The 12,593-nt window shown below is 39.1% G+C and overlaps 1 protein-coding gene across 1 annotated transcript; it reads right to left on the bottom strand.

Moving 5' to 3' along the window:
- Window positions 1-361: 361 nt before the first annotated feature.
- Window positions 362-11,977, bottom strand: LOC120756452 (riboflavin-binding protein). Its single transcript, XM_040072854.1, has 6 exons — window positions 11,853-11,977; window positions 10,825-10,982; window positions 10,005-10,104; window positions 8,787-8,915; window positions 4,454-4,565; window positions 362-729 (listed from the first exon to the last, which is right to left on the bottom strand). Exons 2-6 carry the CDS (start codon window positions 10,961-10,963, stop codon window positions 484-486), a joined length of 726 nt encoding a protein of 241 aa, XP_039928788.1. The 5' UTR covers window positions 10,964-10,982; window positions 11,853-11,977; the 3' UTR covers window positions 362-483.
- Window positions 11,978-12,593: the final 616 nt, after the last annotated feature.

Here is a 12,593-nt window from a genome sequence, read left to right as displayed (position 1 = left end):
ATAAATACATTTTCAGTGGTTAGCAGCCAGGCTCCTTGACCTATTTCTGCCTGAAGATTTCTTCTTTATCTGAGCAGACTCAGGCACAGAAGAACTCGTGACAGGAGTGCTGTGAGCTTGTGCTAATGAAGTGTTTGGGTTGAAGATTTGGTGCATTACTGGCAGACATGACCTTCCAGAGGTCTCCAGCTCTCACTGTTCCACCTTAAGTCAGTGGGGGCTGCCTGTGCCTCTTCTCTTTGAAAGTCAACCCCTAGATGTTTCCTTCAGGCTTGGAGCTGTTCAATTCAAGTCACAAGATTACACCTGTGCTAGCCTGTCTGGAGCTTTGTGATGCAGATGCAAAAACATCAGAGAAAGATTAATAGAACCAGCCATTGATTTATTATGTTCTAGAAAGGAAGGGATAAAGCAGGCTGGCATGATGCCCCAAGCCCTGCCTCCACGACGATTTCTCTTGTCCTGACATACATTCACTAGCATTTATCTTGTCTGTTCACCTTCCTTTTGCTTTAGTTTCTCAAACTTCAGGAGTTTATTTTGGCAGGCATGCTCCTCACTGCTGCTGCTGCTGCTGCTGCTGGAGCTTTCCTCTGAGCTTTCGGAGAGTAGATACTTGATTGCAACCGAGTCCTTCTTGTTCATTTGCAAGCAGAGGCAGGAGGATTCGCTCACCTTAAATGATTTCCCCCACATACTCTGGCACATGTCAGTCCCATTTGTGTACATCTGTGTGTCAAATAGGAAATGCCTCGATTACATTTAAATAGAATTGAATTGACATCAGTTTGTATCAAATTGATAAACATTTATCACTTTTTAAAAATTGGTACCAGGTTATAAAAGCATTGTCTGGAGTCATTTACTGTCTTGTTGGGTGCTATGCTTTGTCTCTTCTGAGATGTCTGAAAATGTTACCCAGTCCCACAACTGGCAAAAATAATTTGCCTGCTTCAAGAGCAAGTGGTTACACAAAATGCAGGGATCAACAGCTGCCCTTTGTTTCCACCCTGGGGCTGACAGCCCAGCAGCTCTCTGAGGCTGACAGTTAAAGCTGTGTGAGAGCCTTTACAACTTGTAGCATGTCAGGACACTCTGACATGCCTTGAAATCTGAGTAGTGCTGAAAGTGCCAGACAGTGCTTTGAATACGGGAATCTTTTTATTTTCAGGCCAGAGACAGCCCAGTGGAGTCACAGCTCCGAGGGATCTCATTGTGCCTGCTGCAATGTACTTCATGGCCGGGCAGGACCTCACAGGCAAAGAGAAGAGAAAAAATTTAGCAACTGCTTGAAGAAAGTAAGTTTTTGTCAAGCTTCCAAAGTGCTTTTTCCAGTGGGGCAATGGCCTTTCTGGCTCAAGAAATTGCAAATTGCAGCTTCTTGTACCCTTATCAAGTGAAGCTGTTCTGTTCTTAATACTATAGCATTTTTTAAGTCCTGTGTCATAGGACCTGTCAACCACACAACAAAGAAACTGCTTGTTTGCTGAGCTCACATTGTGACAACCTTCTGCCTGCCCAGCTTGAGTCTGTCTAAAGAATATTAGCCTAAGAATTATCATGTCCAGACACAGAGCAGGCAGTATGTACACTTTATCTTGCCTGCTTTTCTCCCATGTGTTTGTGGTTGATCTTCAATCTTTTCTGTTTCCGAAAAAGAAACTTCAGGTACTCCCAGAAGCAAAGCTAAGAATGAAAATGGGGATGGGAGTGGTGGCAGGAGCAGAAGCCTTGGAAATTAAGGAGTATTAAAACTGTGGGCCAGGCAGCAGCACCACTGGGCTCTGTTGCTGACTGATACACCTTGACCATGTCACCTGCATCTCTCTGATAGAAGCTTTGTTTTATCTGTAATAGTAAGAATAGTCCTTGCCTGTGATGCTGATTCCTACAGTGTTTATCTTACTGCTGTAATTCCTGGATGCTCTGCTGGTTTACCACCATTACCAGCTCATACAAAGATCTGACACTGGGAATCTCAGAGCAGTGCCCTGTCTTTGTGTTGGGATAACTCTGCATTGAATCTGTTCCATGTGCACAAAAAAAAAAAAAAAAAACAGAAAAACCAAACCAAAGCAGAACAAACCAAAAATAAACAAACAAACAAACAATTACAGATTTAAGTCCATTATACAGAAGTGAAACTTGGTATATGTAGTCTGTCTTCTGCTACAGGTATTTTTGACAATTTCTTTGCTGTGTCCCCATGTGCAAAGCTATGTTGACTTTTGCCTTAAAAAAATACCCTTTATGAATAATACAAAGTCCATTTCAAATAACCCCTAAGACTCTGTAGTCTGTAAAACAGCTTTTCATCTCATACCATCTCTAGCCAAGGCTTGCAGCATGAATGCTGCAGGTGCTGGAGAAGGAGTATGGAGGCTGGATGATGCACTGGGAGCAGGGTCAGGAAAGGAAAGCTTCTCCGTCTAGTTCTTTCCTTGTGTTCTCAGGAGAGGCAGATTTTAGCTCTTTCTTTCCCACTATTCTTGTGATTTTAGGTAGCATTAGATATTTTCTCCCAGCTCCTGTGAAATTCTGAATTTCTACCTGCTTTTAGCTAATCATTCCAGAAAATATTAAAGCCTGTCACATGGGTTTGTTTAGGTCTTTATGCAAGAAACATGTATACACTTTATACTTGTGTCCCACAGGTTCTGTAATGTGTTTGCATTTTTCTACTTGCTAAATTGGTAATTTTATTTTGACCTTCCTCCTAATTCTGCTTAAAGATCAGAGCATAATCAGAATGCTGCAGCAAACACATGGAGCACACAGCCTGTTTCCCCAACATGTCCCTAAATTACTGCAAAGGATTCTGACTCTTTATGTTCTTGGAAAATGTCCTAGTCTTGCATTAACATTGCTTGGGGAGCACCCAGCTGGGAGAATAATGACAGGGCTAAAACTGGCCATGGTCAGTTGTACATCCTTAATATTCAGCATTTGTTCTTTATTCAGCAGTTGTCCCAAATGGGCCTTAGAACCACTTGCATACATCATATGTAGAGCTGCTGATTGCTCCTCTGTGTGAAAAAAGTAACTGTCCTGACATGTGAGAACCCTTCCGTGAGTGAGTCCAAACCAAGGCAGTCTAGTGTTTGTATATCATGTAATTTTCTTATGGGAAATGTGTGGTTTTTAATTTCTCTGCAGAAATTTCATCTTTATGCTTACTTACCATGCAAACCTATTTTTGGTGAAAAGCATGGCTAGTTTAGGGTGTGGTTCCATTTAGTTAAGGAATAGCTGTGTCTGGCTTCAAGTGATAAGACCTCTGAATTTGCTGCATGTTTTTTCCCTGCAGATGGTATATTTTCTTTAAGAAATAAATGCAAGGGAACTCAAGGTTAAAACCTCCTATCTCTGAAACGGGGACAATTCGAAGAGAGACTGGAGATTATTTATGGAGATTATAATTTTGTTTTCCACTTCATCTGGAACTACTGATGATTTAGCACATCTGGGAAACTAAGCTGTAAGTTTCCACAGCCCATTTGTTTTTGGCCACCTTCCTGAGTCTGCTGATTAGTGGCACTTTTGCAAGGCAGACAGCAATCCAGCACTAACTGGACTGTGTCTTTCACTTATATCGGTTGCTGAACTGACTTCTGGAAGTACATGCACTTGAATTGAATTCAAAATAATGAATCTGCAAGCCTTGCTACCAGTCCCTAAGCACTTCACCTAAATTTTGTTTACTTCTTCAACTTGGGCAGTTTTTCACGGACTCAGTGAAGTTCAACTGTTAAAAATATTCAAATACACTTCTGAACTGTATTATATGGCTTGGATTCTAAACTTACTTGAGTCACTGGAAAAATCCTACCTGACTCTGGAAAGGTCTGTAGATCAGGTTCCAGGCAACCTTGCTCCTGTAAGTCTTGTCAGTTCTCATTTTATACACTTTTGCCCATAAAATTAGTTATGCCAACCATTAAACATTCTCAGAAAGATGGGATGGAGAAGGAAAATGTAAAATAGAGAAAAGGGCAATATCCAATATACCCAAATACCCAATAGGCAAGAAAACGTTAAAAATTCCTCAGTGGTTTTGGAATTTACATTCCAATTTAAAAAAGACAGAAGTGTGTAGAGCCCGATATTGTGTAAGGAACTTAATGAAATGCATCTCACTGTCTCTGTATGAACAAAGGTCATTTATCTTTTACTTTCTAAATCCTACTGGGTTAAAATATCAGGGTTTCTTGGACTTTCATTTCACAAGTGGAATGAATAGTGATTAATTAAATGTATATCTGCCTAGAATGAGTGCTGTACATAAAAATGAATGTTTGACAATTTGTATACTTAAAGAGTCTGATGTAGAAATGGCTTGAAACTGCTGAAGTAAAATAGTTCACCGATGGCATTTCGCTCCAATATATTCAGGAAAAAAAAAATGGAACTCCTAATACCACATTTTCTGCTTCAGCTGATCAGGTTTTCTTACCTCATGATATGGAATACATTTATTCTTACAGTGGTTTTCTCCATTTTCATCCCACTCCCAGTCTGTCAGCCAGTTACGAACACATATGGAATCATCCTTGCAGGCTTCATACCTTCATGGAGGTTAGTGTGGAAGATAAAGTTACTTCTCTCACATTTTTTCACTGGACTCAGATTCAACTCAAAGAGGTGTCCAGGGGCTCTGTTAGTAACACGGTGTGATTACAGTGCAGCTTAGCAACACATCTTCAAGCAATGTGCACATTATCTTAGCTTGACATGTTCATAAACTCCGAGCTGCCCAGGAAAACCTAAATTCCTGTGAAAACTAAACAGTTCACTCACTACCTTTTATACTTACAGACTTAGCAAAGGGCTCACATTGTGGGTGTTTTCTGCTTGGTTATCTGATGTTACTAAATGGAGGAAATCCTGGGAGGGAGGGAGGGAGTTTCATGAATGCTGCTGTTCAGTATCATAATAGAGCATGGTGGGCTGAGGGCGAACTGTCTCTTGAAGTAGATGTGGGAAAAGTTTGTATCTATGAATTAATATGGGACAAAAAGAATGATATTTCCCAAGCAGGGGAGTTGCTATGAGGAATGTGCACTGAAATAAGGAAATTCCACAAGACCCAAAATAATATAAACTAATAGGCTGTCAGCCTCAGAATGACATTTTCAAAGAAGTTACAAAGAAATGAAAAGAGTCTCGTAGGGTATAGTCTAAAATCTTAAATTTTAAGTTATTTTTAATTTGTAAGTGGTAATGTAGGAAAAAAACCTATAAATGTCCTGGAATGAGTAGAGTTCTGGCTGGTCGACATGATGAGAAGTCTCATGAGTTACCATTATCCTACATAATTTTCTCCCTTCCACTTCTCTTTTATGTTGTACTTTTTGGCTCTTACTGTTCTTAAGGACTGCTTTCTGCAAATCAGTTAACATCTACTTAAATTTAGTCTCATTGGCTTGTAGGACTATTCATACCAGTAACTGAGGGTGCCAAAACAACGAGGCACAGTCTCCAGAAAGTTAATGTTTAACATGGTATTTGTAGTTAGTGCCTTTGGATAGATTTTCTGTTTGTCATTTTTAATCTTCAGGGTCATGTTTCAAAACTATTTTGATATCACGAGGGCTGCAGCCTTACATTTTTAAATGAAATATGTGGGTTGTCATGTGGTCACGAGAACGACGAGAACTGGTCATTGCAGTAGATTTGCAAATGCAGAAAGGTCAGAAGATGTATATCTGCAGTATCTTCACACTGATTTTCTAGGCCTTTTGAGGGAGAAAGAGCAATAACAGATGGAAGGTAACCAGGGCCTGAACCAAAGAATTCAGGGCCAGGAGAAGTGTACACTCAATGGGTTCATCCCTGAATCTGCTGTCAGAGGTAGGGGCTCTGCTGGAAATAGAGGCTAAAATTTGAGAAATTAATATTCATGGTATGCATCTTGTTTCCTCAGGAATTTGAATAAAATATATTAATTAAAGTGTTTATGTTTTTTTCACCATTATTTATTGACTTGTCAGATGAAATATTTCCTAATCAGGATTATTACCTGACTGTGGTTTGTTCTATAAGCAAGCGACGAGGCATAATTCCATTGTTAGTTTTTCTTTGTCCCAATGGAAATAATTATGAAGTCAAGTTTATGAAAAGTCGTGATTTGTGAAAAGTCTAATTTCTGCAGTCCAGAAACCTGTAAATTGTTTCTTCAAACTTTAACTAAATGTGAGAAACATAAATACTTAAAAGGTCCTCCCTGAACATATTAGTTCCCTATGTACGCTGAGCAAGATATTTTTATTTTAAAGCCTTTTCCCTTGTATTTTTTATAATTAGTTTTTTTCTGTTTTATAGGACACAGGGCTCTTTCACAGGTGAATTAGAAAACGACTTGTACGTTGGGCTCTTTCAAAAGCAATAGTTTAAGGACTAGTGAGAGCAAGGATTCCTAAAACAATAGGAAGAAAAGGAAGGCCCCAAGCTACTCAGATGAATTTCTTTTAAATTAAGTCACTGCTCATTCAGAATACTCTGCACATTTCTGGCCACAAGGACGTACAGTATGCAGCAGGCACACTCCAACAGTATGTAGAGAAAGTAGGTCACATCACCAGCAGTGCTACAGGATGCTAAAGGGACTCCAGTGAATAGAACATGAAAAAATGTTACTTTAAATCACCAGAAAGAGTGGGAATTCTGTCCAGGTTCTTTTCTAGCCTGAGGCCTTAAGCAGGGTGAGGGAATGGGTTTGACACTGGCATTAGGCAGGCACACAGATCAGCATGCAGGGTAATGGGCCATCAGTACATTTTTTATTCAGGCCAGGCATCTGTGACGCCAAAAGGAGCAATAGATCATTGCTCAGGACTTGTTTAGAGCAGATCCTTTCTCTGCCAGGAGATTCTATATTAGAAAAAAGTCAGTTTTCCTGGGCAGCAGCTCTCAATCACCCCACCAAACTTTACAGCAACAAAAGTTGCAAGTGCTGTTTACCTGAAGGTTCTTCTGTGCCCAGGGTACACTGAGGATTTTGCAATGTAATATTGACCCATGATCTACATTTTGGTATAAGTCTCTTGTGCACTAAAGCTGGCTTAAACTAGTTCATAGATCCAAACTAAACTTACAGCATACATTTCCTTTTATCTTTGCACTCTCACTTGATATAACGGTTTATTAAAGACTTTTCATGCTACTTGTTTTGGGATACATTTGTTTCAGATACTGGTATTTTATCATTTTGCCCATCAGATCTATTCTAGAGCCCACTGGCAACACCAGTGCTTTAATATCCATATGTGATATTTGGTAAGAGCTCAGAGCACTGAGAGAGACTCAAGGTCCCAGTCTTGATCTTCAAGGAGGTCAATAATCTGGATTCAGCTTAGAAGATTACAAAAACTTAGCAAGGGAGACTGCACATGACAAATCTGTTCCCAAAGCACATGTAGTTTCCTGACACAGAAATAAAATTCATTGCTAGAGAAACCTCTAGGAAAGCTAAGAAATACATCAGCCTTCCTCACTCGCTTCTGTTACAAATCCAAGCTATGCTTCTTTCCTTCACTGGCACAAAGCAATGAAGATATATTTGAAGACAAATCCTACCCAAATTCTGCAGTGCATACATGACTTTGCCCTTGGAGTGAATGGAAATGGATCCACATGTCAATAACATTCAAGTTTTGTAAGCTCTAGGGAAGCAGGTCAGCAGCTCGAGAACCCTACCATGCTCTGTGTTCTGTATTTTCTGTACTTCTAAGAAAAGCTCTTTTATAACATTTTTAGAAGTATTGTAATGGTTTTCCATGATTTTCAGAGTGGCCTAAGGGATCCAGACATTCACAGTCCATTACTTTCATGGAAAGCTAGCACTTGTAATCCTATAGTGTGAACAGAGCCTGTGCTGTTTGTGCTTCACACACACGTCCAGAGAAGTTCCTCCAATGACTGGGCACAGCATTCATAAGGTGCTGACTGAGTTTATGTGACCCATGGTGATGTTTTTAAGATCCAACATGTCAAAACAGCAGAGAGAGAGGGAGGGAGAGATGTATGCTGGATTAGTACCAGTGGAAAAATCTCAGTACCCTACATGGATATAATTCTGCTGCCCCAAGACTAAGGACAGATGAGTGCTGCCTTGCACTCAAAAAATAATGTGATTCTCTGATGCTGTGTTTTGGGAAAAAAATTCAATGCTATTATGCTACTCATTGCTATTAATTATTTTAGCATTAGTTGGCTGCAATTGTCTCTGATATTCAGGCTTGTAGAAGAGATTTTAGAGAGTATGATGATAGAATGAATAAGGTCAAGGGTGAAAAATTAAGGAATGAAGCTAATCTGTTACAATAATTAGTTGAAATTCCATGAGTTGATATCTTTCCTGGTTTTGTAGTGCATTTTATACATACAAAACAAATGTATCATATAATGATCAAGTATTCAGATTGAAAATGCTAATTGCATAAATGCTACTTCACAGACATGGGCTTTTCAAAGGGTGAGCAGGCCCTTGCTGCTGCCAGTGCCTGTCAGCGTGGCAGGAGCTCCTCTGTCACGATGCCACTGCACTGCATCCTCCCCCAGAACAGGGCAGTGCTGTCCCCAGGTCACTAAACTCATCTTAGTGTCCTCATCCTGCATTCACAGCCTGTGTCATTATTATTTTGGGGGCAGTAGCTTAGCAGAAGGAAAAGCAGAGACAGCAAACTAGAAATTCAGAAGCAGAACAAGGGAAAAGATGGTGCAACGCCACCGAATCATGGACATATTAAAACTAAATAAAAATACATTGTTTAAAAAGCTGAACCTACCAGTCATCACAAAAGCTTTGACACAATGGAACAGCCTGAATAGCAGCAGTGTCATTGGGATGGATCCAGCGAGCAGCATGTGGAGAACACCGGTAGAAGCACTCAATTTTCTTTGTGAAATCTTCACAGCTGTGGTGGATGAGAAAAGGCACAAATAAACCAGTTTCTGAGCATCAAGGCTACAGCCTCAGTTTTCTAGGCCTGCTTTGATGTGGATGCAATACTACAGACTAGGAGAAAAACACAGAAAAGCATCCTTTGGCCCTGTTAATGCCTAAGTTTGAAACTCATTCCTCTGGCATTGTGTACAGACTCTGACTGTGCAATTATCATAGCCAGCTACAGCACAAATGTTTCCATGCATATTTCAGCCCTATTTGTGTAAGCTTTCTGTAAACTTTTGAGGCCTTGAGTTTTCCTGGCAACAATGATTCCAGGCAATAATAAAATGTAGTTTAAAACTATAGTATAAAACTTTGTCTGTGCTGTAGCCTCATGGTTTCCCTAATCTTTAGATTTTCCCACAGCCCAGCTGAAGTTACTTAAAATCGCATATTGTGCTGCTCTCCTGGGAGTGACAGGCAAGAGCTGTTACTTTTTCACATCTGTTTTTGCTTAATTGTTTTGTACTTTCATCCCTTTATTTCTATAACTCACCATGTTTCACAGCTTTAACATCTAACAGGGTACTAAAAATCTTAATTAAGGAGACATTTTTCATGGTTACAAACCCCACATGATACAAGAATTTTTATTCTAAATTTCCAGCCATTTAATTTTTGGACTCCTTTTTCTGGTGAGATTTAATAATCTAATTGATGTGCTTTCTAAACAAAGGAAGAAGCCTGGTCTCTATTCATTACAGATCACTCTCACTGGTGGGTGATGATCAGAGAGCTACAGAGGTGCAGGGTCGTTGTCACCTATTGGGTTTATGACTGGTTTGCATTGCTAGATCCGGTTCTATACTGAAAGCAGATTTGAAAAAGCCCATAACCTTATCTTGAAAAAAAAATGGCAGAAATAGTGTAGACTTAGGGATTTGTGGGTTTGTGTGAGGGGAGAAGAAGGGTCAGAGGTTGGTCAGGTATAGAGAAAAGGTGATGGGAACTAGGCTAGGTGACATCTCTGGGGTAACCTAATGTCCACCAGCAGCTGGTGGCTGCTCCAGCCCAGATCTGTGGAACCAGGACACAGGAAACATCAAAGCTGACTTACGATTTACTGAGCTGCCCGCATCTGTTCCAGTAGCTGTCGCTTACTTTAATTACCGGGGAATGAGCCAACTGCTCTGTGAAGTCTGCATAGCAACAGGAAGCTGTTGGGAATAAAACAAAGATCTTGCATTAAGTGTTCCTTTTTAACACGGTATTTGGAAGACACAAAATGTGAGAGAATCTGGTTTGAACCATGATATGATAAAGTCTCTTAGTAGTAACTAGAAGATGTACTCGAGTTCTAACAATTTGGGAAGTGAAAGTGGCAGTGTAAATGCTAGGTGAGGTAGACTGGCATAAACAGTGCTTTGTGAAGTTGTGCCCAGAGAAGCCCAAGAATTTTACCAATGTTCTGCCAGATGCCACGTCCTGAGGGATACTAACTTTGAAAACTACCAAACATTAAAAAAAAAGAGTTGAAGAATTGCAATAAGTACTGTACCTTGCTTACAATAGAATTTTGATTTCAAATTTTCCCGTTTGGTGTCTGCTACAATTAATTTTTATACTTAATTACAATAAACCAAAATAATGTTTGCTGTAAACATTTTTAAGCAGATGGAACTGCAAGACAGGCAAACATCATCAGAATTTTGAAAAGAAAATAAATGAAGTCAGTGAGAGTTTTACAGCTCACTTTGTTAAGACTCAGAATCTTACTCCTGGTTTTCATGCAGCAAAATGCCAATGAAGGAGGTTTTTCAAATACAATGTATGCTGCATCTTATCTATTTTTGAGAATTTAGGGGAACTGCCAAAAAATTAGTATGTACAATGTTGTATTTCTTGACCATATTTGGAAAAAATTAAACCACTCTTACATTTGGAGTAGAGAGTGCACTCTTGCATATGAGGCTCAGGACTTGGATTCAGTTTTTGGGTGTCCCCTTCCAGACATCCATATTTTTGGCAGGTGGATGAGGTTATGACAGCAAGGAGGGTGATAGCAAACCTCAGCATTGTCCTTCAGCTCTTTTTCCTGTATGGAGAGAAGTCTTTGTTTACATCCTTTATTTCTAGGAGAACCCATAACATTAAAAGGAAGGACTGCATTTAAAATGTATACATGTATATATGCACATACGACATATATAATCAAATAAAATACGCTCAGCAAAGATGCAGACAGAAATGCTAATATGCATTCTCCCTTCCCATTTGTTTTTAACTGAACACTTACCCTTCTGTTATATATTTCTGAGGTTTGGTGGCAAGTGATAAAAGTCATCCATAATTCAGGCTATGTATGAAAACATGTTATAATTTTCAGTATTTAAGAAAAGTACTTTAATTTCTTCCACTGACCTGAATTATTTTTTAATCCTTCCAAGAGATATTTGTATGTCTCACTAGATTGAAGAAAATATTGATTCGCTATAAAACCTGAAGGGTTTTTTTGCACACTTGGAAATTACACATTAAATAGGGCTGCAAGTGAGATAGTAGTGTTCACCACCTGACCTCGATCAATTACATTGAATCCTTGCCTTTGTTGAACATATGCTAATTTATATTTAAGAATATTTATTTTCTGCCTCTTTTGTAGAGTTTGGTCAAAAATGCAAGATAAAATCATTTTGTCTATATAACTAAAATTTTTCTAAACACAGGCTATACATTAGTCACCTATAAAGATAAATCTAGAACTTGTTACATAAATCAACGTATTATTCTTTGTACATGTTATTAATCTAACCTTTCATTCTTTAGTTAAATATTCCTGTTAATTTTTTTGAATAATTTTGTGTTAATAAGCACTGCAGTTCTTCTATGTTCTTCTTTTCAGATATAAAGAACAACTTATACAGAAGAAGAAAACTACCTCTTCAATTTCTCAGTAATTTCTCACCTCTTTTGCTTTCCTTCTGGGTGATACTTCTCCCTGGAACAGGAACACGGTAAATTGCTTTTCCCATTTTCCACTTTATATACACACCATCAGTGCTCCAGAATTTGTTTGCCCTGGAAGAGTTCCTTGACCCTTTGGAATGCTAACACAGATTTATCTCAAAAGCAGTTGCAATGACCAGCACATAATGCCCTTTTATTGCTTGCAAACGTCGACATGATAAAGAGGTAAGTACAAACATGGGTTTGAACTAGAAAAACAATAGCTCTCCTATATTTCAAATGCCATGAACCCCTCCTGCCTGATTTTTTCATGGTCCCTTGCATTATTAATTATTAAATTAATTTCTACTGCAGTTTCATGGAGCTCTTACCACGAATTCAGGCTTCAGTGAATTCAAGACATTAAATGCTTCTTATTTCAGCCTGACTGGCTTAATTCTGACTAATGGCTTGCCTTGTTACACAGTGATTTTACTACATTCCCTGAAGATAGTCCGTGTCTCCTGATTCCCAGTTCTTTGCTCTCTCTTCACAAGATCCCTTCAAAACCTGCTGTGCTCACCCTGGTTGCTCTGCTTCTCTCATCATATATACCTTACACCCAGTCTCACAAGCACTACAAGAAATCAATGATTGTACCACTGATAGTGGCTCCTGATGGGATTTCATTGGGAAATCTGCTTTCTGCAAAGAGCATTTGCATCTAAACATAAACCATTGGTTAAGGTAGATGTGGTGA

The sequence above is a fragment of the Hirundo rustica genome, chromosome 9, assembly GCF_015227805.2.
Source record: "Hirundo rustica isolate bHirRus1 chromosome 9, bHirRus1.pri.v3, whole genome shotgun sequence".
NCBI lineage: Eukaryota > Metazoa > Chordata > Aves > Passeriformes > Hirundinidae > Hirundo > Hirundo rustica.
This window is presented reverse-complemented; position numbering and strand designations above follow the sequence as displayed.